General features: G+C 47.4%; 1 protein-coding gene across 13 annotated transcripts in view; it reads right to left on the bottom strand.

The window, feature by feature from the left end:
• UBAP2L (ubiquitin associated protein 2 like) overlaps positions 1 to 12,911 on the bottom strand; it is a 48,643-nt gene that overhangs the window by 32,089 nt on the left and 3,643 nt on the right. For all 13 annotated transcript variants that reach the window (XM_082202075.1, XM_082202082.1, XM_082202080.1 and 10 more), the window contains exons 2-8: positions 6,022 to 6,145; positions 4,634 to 4,711; positions 4,266 to 4,376; positions 2,551 to 2,719; positions 1,588 to 1,683; positions 409 to 454; positions 107 to 219 (exon numbers count right to left, since the gene is read on the bottom strand). In XM_082202075.1, coding sequence (XP_082058201.1) covers positions 107 to 219; positions 409 to 454; positions 1,588 to 1,683; positions 2,551 to 2,719; positions 4,266 to 4,376; positions 4,634 to 4,711; positions 6,022 to 6,105 — 697 coding nt within the window. In that variant the 5' untranslated portion in view covers positions 6,106 to 6,145. The remainder of the gene's footprint in view (positions 1 to 106; positions 220 to 408; positions 455 to 1,587; positions 1,684 to 2,550; positions 2,720 to 4,265; positions 4,377 to 4,633; positions 4,712 to 6,021; positions 6,146 to 12,911) is intronic.

Here is a 12,911-nt window from a genome sequence, read left to right as displayed (position 1 = left end):
AGAAAGGCAAGCTGTATTGAAGGGGACCCACTTGTTGGCCTTTTTACTGACAGGTGCTGAACTCTGGCCCCAAACTGCGGCAGCACAAAGCGCCCAGGTCACTTACTCGTGCCGTCGTCCGGCTCAAAGCTCCCGGTGTTGTTCCATGTATTGCTGTTACTGTTCCCGTAGCCTTCTTCCGTGCTCGTGGGCTCGGCATAGTCCGCGGGGTTGAAAGTTCTGGAAGACAGGGTGGGTGAGGAAAGGGGAATTTGAGCGTACATCTCAAAGGCACGTCTGTCTTGCTTTGACCCTTTAGTCTCTTCCCTCCCTCTATCCAGGCCACAGATGTGTGTCATCTGGTCACAGATAAACTCTCTAGCTCTGCCTACCCCGCCCAAGAATAAAGACAAAGGCTGTGAAGCTTACCCCATGCCTTGGGCTGAAAACCTTCCTCCCCGCCTTCCAGATCCACCTGCAACAAAAAAAAAAACAGGCAGCTTTAAAACCTTACTGGACCTCTAGGTAAACTAAACCAGATTTTAAAGTGTCTTCTATCTTCACCCATCTCTTATTTCCCCCACCAATTTCACTCCTTTGAACCAAGGATGGGACTACAACTTCCATCATGCATCGCTGATATTGGTCGGGGATGATGTAAGTCAGCCCCCCAACAACTTGGGGGGGGGCGGAGACAGAGGGCCCCAGCCTTGCTTTAAAGCAAAACAAAAATGAGCCTACTGATACAACCACCCATCTTGTAGGTACCAAATTGAGACAGAGAGCTGGACTAGTGCCAGAGTTCAAATCCACAACGAAGGTGGGAGAACGTGGGATATTCTAGATGTGGAGAACCTGCGACCCTCCAGTTATTGGGCTCTGACCATCTGCAGCAGGCATGGTTGAGGGCCAGGGTTGAGGGCCACTGTGGCCCCCAGAAGGTTCCCTATGTGGGAATGAAACTTCCAGGCTGAAAAAGCTTCCCCTGCCTGCTTTCAGGTGCAGTAGGATTAGGAATCAAACACCTTGTTTGTTGGATCACCGGAGGCAGCCAGTCAGCTATCACAGCTGCAGGACTCAGTTGGCCAATGATGCCAAGACTTGCTGTCGCATACGCTGTCCCCCCTTTATAGCTATGAAGGAGCCAGAAAGGGTCTACTGGTATGCAGCCCACCGTACGGCAGGAGGGATGGATTCAAAGGCACTTTAAATCAGGATTTATTTATTCTTTGTCTGTCCTGAGTCTTCCGACGTTTGTTTGATGAGCCTGAATTCTAGTGCTAAGAGAGGAAAACCTCTCTAGATCAACTTCCTCCACACCATACTTAATTCTATACACCACTCAATCACCTGATTTTATGGTCTTACAAAAAGTGCATCTGATCCATCCTGTTCTTTCTCAAAGCGGACAAGCTAAGCAAGGGAAGCCTGAAAGTCTCACTTTCCACACTTGATTCCCAGAAGCTGGTTATCAAGAGACACCTTGCCTCCGACAGTATGGGGAGAAAACAGCCACCGTGCCAAATAACCACTGGCAGCAGTATCCTCCATGGTAATTTCCAGTCCTCTTTGTAAAAGCTATCCAGGCTGCTGAGCCGCCTCTCTCACCTCTGCCTCGCCCGCGGCCTCGTCGCCCTCTCTCTGTGCCTCTTCCAGTGGGTCCGGCTGTCTTGCCACTGTCCAGTCCATTCTCCTGGCCCCGAACTGGAAGACACAAAACCACACTAGTAAGTTTCCAGTGTGTTGAGTGCATTGGGGGGGGGCAAGGCTTGAGTGCTGTGCTGAATGAATTAAGGATTCTTGTGTGAGCTGCAGAGAAGCTGGCAGAAGCTGGCTTTGCCAAGGGTTTGCCCTGCCCACCAGGTGCACCCTCTCGGAAGTTCACCCTCTTGCCAGGGGAGAGATGGGCGGTGACAATCCACTCATGATCCCCTTCCTCTACTGCAGGAGAAGCAACCCACGCCACACCGTTCCAGTTTTCCTAGCCCTGCCCTGCAATAGGCTCGTGTCTAAATTTTACAGACTCAGCGTCCTCAATTTCCCTTGAGGGTCTTTAGAACGAACCATCTGCTTTTAAAGGAATGGAGATATGTGGTCTTTAGATGAAAAATAAAATACAATCCATAGGTTGCAAAACAGATGTTGTAAAGGGGGTTGGGTGGTCTTTTTTGTTGTTTTAAAGAAGATACAAACACCCAAGCAAAACACATCTTCACAGTTGGCTTGTGAAACGGCATTTGTATAAAACAAGTCTCAATTTTAAAAAAACAAAAAACCCTAAGGATCCCGATTACCCAAAACACCTGGATGTTTGAAACACTTTGTTGACGCCCAAGCAGAGCTAACTATTAAAAAATAAAGGAAGTGTGGAGCAGGAATTCAAAATGTGACTGTTATTTTTCAAGCTCCGTGCACAGCAATGCCAGGTACATCAGGGAAGACAGGGAAGCTATAACTGCCCCCACGCTGCACATCTCTGGCCGTGAGGTTTTAACCATCTGCTACCTTTCCTCTCATCTCGTTGCCCCACCCCACACCGGCAGCTATTCCACACAAAGTCGCGACTCGTACACTCTCTTCCGCGGCTCGTCCCTCGGCCCCTTCTTGGCAATCCACCTCGTCGCCGGCTGAAGTCCCGCTCCCTCTCTCGGTTCTCTTTGCTTTCTTCGCTGGGTTCCGTCTGCCCGCTGTCTTTCTGTCCTGAAACCCCCTTCTTCTTCCCAACCATCTCCCAGGAGTGCTGCAAAGGGAGAGGCAAGATTTATTCCCACTCTCCATGCACATAACACATGTTCAATTTCACAGATGCATGCAAGAAACATTCTACAGGTTTCATTGAAGTTGGTGACTGTCATTTTATAAAAAAAAACTCCTTTACAAAAGATATTATTTTTCAAACAGGAAAGATGCAGATATACTTGTGCTGACCACTATAAAACAGTGTACCGGGTGTGTTCGTACATTTTAGATTAGTTGCAAAGATGGTATTGTAGAACCATTGTAGAACCGGTTGTTGCTTTTAAAAGTTTATAAAGTTTTATTTGGGAAAATAAAAAATTCATTGGAAAAAAGAAAGAAAAACCTGCTAGATATCGACTAGAGTTAAAATTCCAGTTCAGTTCTGGACATTTTCAGAGGGGGAGGTGGGGACAGAAAGCATAATTGCATCAACCAGGTTTCATTTTTTTTCACATTTCTAAAATGAGAATTCATAGAAGGAATCAACACTGGAGTGAAGGCAGCAGAATATTTTGCCAACTAGAAGCAGTATGCAGAGGGGGCCGTGAATGTCAGGAGAGGAGAACCGCAAGATCTGGGCCTGGGCAGACGAACAGGTGAGTCATCCTCAGTCTTCTCAGGTTGGGGGTAGGAAACCTGTTTCTTCCCAAGGGCTGCATTTCCGCCTGGGGAACCTTCCAAGGGCCACATGCCAGGGTTAGGCAAAAGTGGGTGCATAATAAATGTACAAGCACACCCCTCTCTGTCACCCATACAGACGAGAGGCATTATCCGAGCTCAAGGACACATTCCAGCCACCCACAAATGCTTGGGATGCCAAGCAGGGCTAGGGAGCGGTGTGGGCTGGGAAGTGTTCCAAGGGCTAAGCCATGGGTAGGCAAACTAAGGCCCGGGGGCCGGATCCGGCCCAATCGCCTTCTAAATCCAGCCCGCGGACAGTCCAGGACTCAGTGTGTTTTTACATAAGTAGAATGTGCTTTTATTTAAAATGCATCTCTGGTTTATTTGTGCGGCATAGGAATTTGTTGACTCCCCCCCCAAAAAAAAATTCTGGCCCCCCACAAGGTCTGAGGGACAGTGGACCAGCCCTCTGCTGAAAAAGTTTGCTGACCCCTGGGCTAAGCTGAGAGGCCTGGAGTGGGGCATGAAGCCCCTTGGGCTGCTGTTCTCCCTGCCTGCCTTAGACCCACACTTAACTTTAATTTAAACCGCAGAATCCTACACAGATTTTAGAGTGACCTGACTTTTCAACATCTGCCCTCCGCAGATCTGCCTCACTCTGTCGGCTTTTCTCCTGGGTCTCTCTCTCCTCTTTCAAACTCCCATCAGCTGCAGTCAACACAGCCAGTCATGAGGGATGATGGGAATTGTAGTCTAGCACAGATAGTAGACTGTGAACTGCCTCGTCTTCTGAGACATGGGGTCTATACATGGGCTACCCTTCTCCCCTCCCCAATGCTACTCCCTTTGCCCAACAGAGAATAAAAAAGGCCTTTGCAACCCGCAACGCCACTCTGCTAACCGAGCCTGCAAAGCCACAGATTTACCGTGTCCGGGTTGCCTTCCAACAGCACGTTGATGGCTCTGTTGACGTCCCCATTGCAGTCGTGCAAGGCAATGACACACTCATCCTGGTTCTTGCCCGTGATGTCGATCAGCTGCCGAGGGAGAAGCAACAAAGGATAAGGCCACCTGTCGACTCGGCTGGGACCTGTCACCAGTCACGGGACTTCAAACCCCTGAAGCCGAGTGCCTCCCTCAAGCTATCCAAAGCAGCCATAAGTGTGTCCATCGTGTTCCTCTCTCCCAGGAGACATCAAAGACAGCTGGTAGGGCAAGGAGTTAAAAGGCACACTCTCCTTGGAGAAAGAGTCTTCCCCTCTCCTCACATCCTCCAGCATCCCAAAAAACTTACTTGTTTCACTTTCTCCTCAAAGTCAGCATCGTTGTGGTCGGATATCATCTGTGCAAGTCGAATTTGCTCTGCAGTGGCCTGTGGAGACAGGGGCCAGAGGTGGAAGTGTTAGAATGAAACAGGGCAGAAAGACAACAAGTTAGCCCTGTAAGTGGGGCGTCTGGCCGGGGGCAGGGAAGCTGCCTGAGTAAAGAATGAGCTTGACACTGCCATTCGCTCTGCCCTCAGATCTGAATTGGGTACTTCCAAGGCCAGGCAGCCACAGACATCAGTGAGGGAGGAGGGCAAAGCAACAAAGCTCCCACTATGAAGTTACGAGGGAAGAGCTGTGTAAAGCCCTGCCCTACTGGCTTAGATATTAATCACCTGCTCAGAGCTGATAGGCGGGAATTTTCTCATACAGACACAACTATATAACAACGTTATTCAGAACTGTAACTTTAAGAATTTGCACCGGAGCTTGCTTCTTCTCTCACTAACCCTTGTAAACCCAAGAAGCAGGGACTGGTTTGTGTAAGCTGCTCTGCTTTTTGGCTAAGAAGCTGAGTAGAAATACACTGGGACTAACACACTGGGACCAAGACTGAGAGGTTTTAGTCCTCATTTAAGGGTGAGGATCCAGAGTGCAGTCTAAAGTAGGGATGAGATTTATTTAAATTCTCTCCCATCGTGTCTTTTCTGATCTCTGTTAAACAAGGATAAAGGCATGTTGTGGTTATCAACGTAAGAGCTCAAATCCTCTATGTTCACCTCTCTTATTAATCTGGTATTAATTTTCTATTTCTTATACATATCAATAGCACAACATGCTTCCATGGAATGCAGATTAATGGAAAAGCAGAGGTTCTGGAACAGAAAGGATAAGATATTGTCCCCTTTTGCAATCTCTCTTCCCCTCTTTGAAAAAAACCCAAACGTTTGAAAACTGTAATAAAAATGAATGATAGGCAACGGGTTGGGCTTATCAATGGGGGAGGTTTCAAAAGCTTTTCACTGCCCAGGCAACCAGATGTTTTATCCAGATATCCCAACAGGATCAGCATCAGTGGCCGGGAAATTAGTCCTTTCACCTGCCACACGTATCAAGAAAGTTTGAACGCTGTTTTCTCTTTAAAAAGGTAGAAGCGTAAGAAGGGTCTTGCCTTCTCCTTCCGATTCTTCCTGCATTTGCCCACAAAGCCAGAACTTTGCCTCAGCTCCTAAGCATGCAAGCTAAGAGCAGCCCGAAAGGGTGCGGAGGAGTTTCCCTTTGTCTCGTAGGAAAGACGTTAGGCCAGCGTGCTCTTAGTCACAACGGAAAAAAAGGAAAAGGTGAGGGAGCCAAGAGGACTCCTCCCCTCCCAAAGCCAACTGGTTTCCATGGACACCCTGGCCTGCTCCGCCCTCACCTGTGGCCTCTGTTTGTGCTGTGCCTGGTTCTGTGTCTGCTCCCAGCTTCCCCGGGCTCGGTTAGTGCCCACCGATGTCATCATTTACAGTATATACAAATAACAGTATTTACAAGGTAGAACTCTGTGGAGTGGAGAGAAGAAGAAGAAAAGGTGTTTTTAAGGAAACGAACAAGCAGATGCTCCCAGCCACATTTTGCCAACACATCCCCTATTGTGATTAACATGGAAGAACCAACTCCTGATCCCTTAAGTCAGGCATGTCCAACAGGTAGATCATGATCTACCGGTAGATCACACCCAGTGGCAGATCACTGGCTCCCCCCAAAGAAGCTCAACAACTTTGACCTGAACTGCCAGGTCACTGCCAGTTTTTAACTCTGTGAGTAGATCACAGCCTCTTGGGAGTTGGCCACCCCCGCCTTAAGTCAAGGGGTCAAGTATTCTTTCTCCCAGTTCTGCCCCACATCCTGGTACAAATTGCCTTCTTAAACCCATCAGCTTGCGAGGACTCGCATGTCCCAGGCGCAGAGTCCACTCCTCAAATCCCTCAGACTCACGCCAGTTCTCAAAGGGGAGAGTTCCAAGCTTGTTCTCAGCTTTGGGTGAAAAAGCCTTTGATAAAACCCATCTCCTCAAGGAAAGTTTCCATGACCAATGGAAAGTTACAGGTTGGTGTTGCAACAAAAAAAGAAAAGAAAAAGGGAACTTTGACAAGTTGGCATCTCAGAGCAGGGCAGCGACATTCTCAGGCTGAGCTGCATCCAGCAACCCTCAGAGCTGGTAACCAGGGAGTCGTCTTCGCAAGATCAGAGGTTGAAGCAGGGTCTTTCCTCGTCCTCAGATTCTGGCCCCAAGACCACACCAGTTTTCAACAAGAATGAAGCCAAGCTTTATAAAGTGGCATAAATCTGCGCAGCCCTGCCTGAAAACAGTGGCACAAACACTCTTGAAATTTGCACCCTGGTCGACGCATTTAACCAAGAATGCCTACAAATGCAAGGAATCAGAGACAGCATACATTTCATAAAACCCACACCTAATAAGTTTGAGAGGAGGAACACAGCTCAGAGGCACCAGATTCAATCCCCAGGTCATGCTGGGAAAAGGCTCCCTTGCCTGAAACCCTGGAGAGCTGCTGCCTGTCAGTGTAGACAGTACGGATCTGGATGAGCTAATGACCTGACTTCCTAAGTTCGTTAGTAGGCTGTTATTCACAGTGGCCAATGCTGACCAAATCCGATACAAAGAAATCCAACTAAACGATGGGTTCTATTAGAAATGACAATTCCCCCCCCCATGAGTTAACAAGACACTGTGGCCAGTGGGGGGACAGTTTTTTTATCAGTTTCCCCTTCCTTCTGTTTTTAAAAAAACATTTGGGAGAGTAAAGAGGCCCTGGTACTCCATGGGCTGAAGCATGGCCAGAGTTTATACTAGGTGATTGCAGGGGAACAGAAACAACAGAACTAAATATTGGTATTTTTTTCTTGCAGTACGGATGAAGGCGAGGAAACTTTTGCAGTTCAAGTGCCACATTCCCTCACAGACAACCTTCCAGGGGCCACATTTGCAGGGCCAGAGGAAGATATGGGCAGAGTAACACATGCAACTGTTAACATTATATCAGGGACGGGGAGATGTTTTGACCCCTAGATGCTACTGAATTACAATTCCCCAACCACAGGTGTGGGGACGTGGGTGGAGCTGTGGGTTAAACCACAGAGCCTAGGACTTGCCGATCAGAAGGTCGGTGGTTTGAATCCCTGCGACGGGGTGAGCTCTCGTTCCTCAGTCCCTGCTCCTGCCAACCTAGCAGTTCGAAAGCACCTCAAAGTGCAAGTAGATAAATAGGTACCACTCTGGCGGGAAGGTAAACTGCGTTTCCATGTGCTGCTCTGGTTCGCCAGAACATGCTTAGTCATGCTGGCCACATGACCCGGAAGCTGTATGCCGGCTCCCTTGGCCAATAAAGCAAGATGAGCGCCGTAACCCCAGAGTCGTCCGCGACTGGACCTAATGGTCAGGGGTCCCGTTACCTTTTTAACCACAGGTGTGCTGACTGGGACTGATGAGAACCGAAGTCTAACAACCTCTGGAGGACCAAAGTCGTTAGACAGTAGGCGACAGTCCAACCACACAAGAACCAGAGGTCTCTACACACCATTCTATATTCAGCTAGGCAAGAAGCCTAGAAGAGTGACTAGTGGGGTGCCACAGGGTTCTGTCTTGGGCCCGGTCTTATTCAACATCTTTATCAACGACTTGGATGATGGGCTCAAGGGCATCCTGATCAAATTTGCAGATGACACCAAACTGGGAGGGGTGGCTAACACCCCAGAGGACAGGATCACACTTCAAAACGACCTTGACAGATTAGAGAACTGGGCAAAAACAAACAAGATGAATTTTAACAGGGAGAAATGTAAAGTATTGCACTTGGGCAAAAAAAATGAGAGGCACAAATACAAGATGGGTGACACCTGGCTTGAGAGCAGTACATGTGAAAAGGATCTAGGAGTCTTGGTTGACCACAAACTTGACATGAGCCAACAGTGTGACGCGGCAGCTAAAAAAGCCAATGCAATTCTGGGCTGCATCAATAGGAGTATAGCATATAGATCAAGGGAAGTAATAGTGCCACTGTATTCTGCTCTGGTCAGACCTCACCTGGAGTACTGTGTCCAGTTCTGGGCACCACAGTTCAAGAAGGACACTGACAAACTGGAACGTGTCCAGAGGAGGGCAACCAAAATGGTCAAAGGCCTGGAAACGATGCCTTATGAGGAACGGCTAAGGGAGCTGGGCATGTTTAGCCTGGAGAAGAGGAGGTTAAGGGGTGATATGATAGCCATGTTCAAATATATAAAAGGAGGGCTTTTATATATATATATATATATATATAACATAGAGGAGGGAGAAAGGTTGTTTTCTGCTGCTCCAGAGAAGCGGACACGGAGCAATGGATCCAAACTACAAGAAAGAAGATTCCACCTAAACATTAGGAAGAACTTCCTGACAGTAAGAGCTGTTCGACAGTGGAATTTGCTGCCAAGGAGTGTGGTGGAGTCTCCTACTTTGGAGGTCTTTAAGCAGAGGCTTGACAACCATATGTCAGGAGTGCTCTGATGGTGTTTCCTGCTTGGCAGGGGGTTGGACTTGATGGCCCTTGTGGTCTCTTCCAACTCTATGATTCTATGATTCTATAAGCATTGCCACAGTTAAATGGTACATTCCACCCAGGGAAAAGCCCTTGAACAGGGTGCAGAGAAGTAGCAGGGTCCCAAGGGCCACATCCATGCAATAGGGGTACTGTGCTTCCAACAGAGATTGCGGGAGAGCAGGACAGAGAGAGAAGGAAACCATTTCTCTCACACCAATGCAAGAACAAAGTTCTATGGGGCCACCAGAAAGGAAAGCATGCTTGAAAAATAGGCTTTCTCCAACAACTACCTACTGTTCCTTAGGGAATTCTGGCATCTACATGCAGAATGACCACGAAAACACAGCAATTATTCCCAGGTGATGGGAGTCGTGGGCAAGCGGATCACATGGGTCTTGGGATCCTTAGCGGCGCATGCTAGGGGCAACTGAGCACAGGAGTGGCAGACAAAGTTACAAAGTGGTCTGGAACAAGGGACAAAAACTCCCATTGGTGGGTCCGTGCTACCTGTACACTCTTATCTCATGTATGGACTACAGCCACAGGCAACTGAGGACCAAACATTATGACCTGCTTGCCCCACATGAACAGTTTGTTTGCTGCTCAACACAAGACAAGCTGCAGAGCACATACATGCTTTGCACACACACAAGGTCCTAGGTTCAGTCCCCAGCAAACAAGCAGCAGTTCTCCACCTGTGGGTCCCTTCCCCAGATGTTGTTGGAATACAACTCCCATCATCCCTGAGCTCTGGCCTTGCTAGCTAGGGGTGATGGGAGTTGTAGTTCAACAACATCTGGGGACCCACAGGTTGAGAAAGGCTGGTTTAAAGGATCCCAGGTAGCAGGCAGAGCCAGCCTGACCAAACTCAGATATATAAGCTAATCACCAAATGGCACCTTAAACCTAGGTTGCGGTCACCACAACGGCATGTTTAGATTTGTTATTATTACTGTTCATTTCATTTCTATACTGTTCTAGATCTTAAAGAAAAAAAGCCAAAGCAACATTTGACAACACATTAAAACATCAAATAAAACAATCCAGATTATAACAAATTCAATCTTCAAAGAAAATATTTCAGATCCTTTTGTAAGTGACATTTTGCTTTCCCCGTATTTATTTACCTACTTAATTTATAGAGCTGCCCCGTAGCAGAAGGACTCTAGGAAGCCAGTGTGCTGCAGTAGTTAAGAGTATTGGACTAGTACTTTGGAGAGCAGGGTTCAATCCCCACTCAGCCATAAAGTTCACTGGGTGACCTTGAGTCAGTTGCAACCTCTTAACCTACCTCACAGGGCCATTGTAGGGATTAACTGAGGAGGGGAAGGTGAACCACGGACTCCTTGGAGAAAAGGGTGGGATCTAAATGCCACAAATAAGCTCTTCTGCTTACCTGATTAAGAAAACTGGAAGGGCCAGCCAGATGGAGATGTCAGTTGCTAGCCCAGCACCCAGAGACCTCCATGTGGTTGCAATTGGACCGGCACCAGTCGCAAAACGCACCTGGCGCCTGGCTAATTTCTAGCACTGAGCTTGTCTGTTAGAGGAAGTCAGGCAGCAGGCAGGAAAGGCCTTGGAGGCCTGCTGCCCTTAAGTGCCCTTAAGACAGACAAAAGACTCTGCTGCTACTCCATATGGGAGGGTTTTGCACCACCCTGTCTTTGCCTCGCACAGTAAAATGTCTTGGTAAAGACCCCTCTCTGACCGAGACCCTGGAGAGTTGCTACCAGTCAAGAACAGACTATTCTGAGCTAAATGAACCAATGGTCTGGCTCGAGATATGGCAACTTCCCTTGCTGGGAGGAAAAGCCATAGCTCAGTGAAGCGAGGTCAGGCTGCAGCTAAACAACTGCTTTTCAGCAGTGAGCTAAGCAGCTCTGCATACAGAACACAGACTTTTAACCCTCTGTTCTGCAGGATGGCTTCAGGACAGAGTGGCGCCCCTCCAAATCCTCACAGCTTCAACAAAGTCGAAAACCTTGCTGAAGACAAAACTCTTAAGCCCAGCAGCCTGTAGTCATGATTTGTGTTAAAATAAGCTGGCTTTTGTAGTTCAGAGTCTGTTTTACTTGAATTTTGTTTTTTAAAAAACAAAGATGGGAGAACATTAAGAACAATTAGCATGAACCTGTTCCGCATGCAATATGCCATAGCAGAGTTTTATTTTTAGACCTTTCCAAAAAGGTTGGGAACGACGTCACTGCCCAAGACCTTGGGGAGCTGCTGCCAGTCAGAGCAGCCCTGATGGATCTCAGCAAATGTCTAGCATCCATTCCAGCAGCCTACTCCACATAACCAGACAGATAAGTCCCAAGACGGCCACAAAAACAGGACAGAAAAGTGAGAGCAACAGGGATCCAGAGACAGACAGATTCCAAATTAGCCATCATGGCTAATAGGCCTCTCCCTCTTCCATCAATCTGTCTCATCCCCTTCTAAAGTTATCCAAAGCAGCAGCCTTCATCAAATTCTGCTGTGCTGAATCCTACAAATTAATGCAGCTTCAATTAGTTAATGTATAATGCAGCTTCAAAATACTCAGATGACGTTGAGGTGGCTCTCTTCCCCTACACTCCTTTTCAGTCCCTACAAATTACAAGGCCTTCCAAGGGAAGCACTGTGGGGCTATTTATGCTCAGGTCCTGACCATAAACACCTCCCTGAGTTGGCATAAAAAGGAGCCTCAGTGCACTTCCTGTATTACAACGCCAGCAGCTTCCATCTCGTGGGTGGAATAAACTTCCTGTTTATACGTGTGTAGGCCTTCGAGTCAATGACAGAAATCTATAGTTGTCCATTGCTTCCATACAAGAAGTTTCATTCCCACACAGGTCTGGGGGCTTAGAGGGGTCTATCCAGGTGCCCTCAGTACCCACAGCTGGGAATTTGGAGAGAATCCAACTAGATTTCTCAGTCCCTACAGATCACTGCACCATCAAGAATAAGAGTTAAACAGCGTAATCACACCAGATTGGACACCACGGAACTGGAGCTGGAGAAGATTTTGCAGAGAGAGAGAAAAGAAACTCAGAAATAACACAGAAAAGACCAGATAAGTTGTGTGCAGGGGAAAGCCTGAAAATACTGATATAGAGAGCTAAAGAAAATAAAGTGAGATGAAGGATGTGATGTGATGGGTTTAAAGGAGAACAGGCACTATTATCTGAGATCACAGTTTGGGCCAGGATGAAAAGCTGTTGGTTTCAGTTCACTCAGGATAATTAAACATTAGAAACAATATTTATACAATACTCAAAGCCTTTCAGCCACACTACTTCAACTATCTTTAAAATAATTAGTAAGATTGGTCAGTGCTAGAATTCCTATTATTACTATTCAATACGAATTGATAAGGCAGTGTTGCTCTCCCAATGGAAATTTATTCCTAAATATCTGACACCCCATAATATCAAAGATAATCAAGAGCACTGCTGATGTTCAGCTCATAGCTTGAATGCTTAATCATTACACTAAGAAAAAGTTCCTCAGATGCCTCAAAGCCCTGCTTCACATCCTTTTCCTGCGGAAGACCCCAGGTTTAATCCCAGGTAGGGTTGGAAACTACAGAGAGCTACTGCTACCCAGTGTGGAGGCAATACTGAGCTAGCTGGACTAATGGACTGAGTAGCTTTCTGTGTTCCAAACAAAGTCTCCCAGAGCAATATGCAGTCTTCTTTTTGTAAGTTTGAAGGAAAGGCTGCCATGGGTCTGACAGACCTTTTAG

The sequence above is a fragment of the Podarcis vaucheri genome (assembly GCF_965113315.1).
Source record: "Podarcis vaucheri genome assembly, chromosome: 16".
NCBI classification, from domain to species: domain Eukaryota; kingdom Metazoa; phylum Chordata; class Lepidosauria; order Squamata; family Lacertidae; genus Podarcis; species Podarcis vaucheri.
Note: the sequence above shows the minus strand (reverse complement) of the source record. Positions and strands in the feature narration are given on the sequence as shown.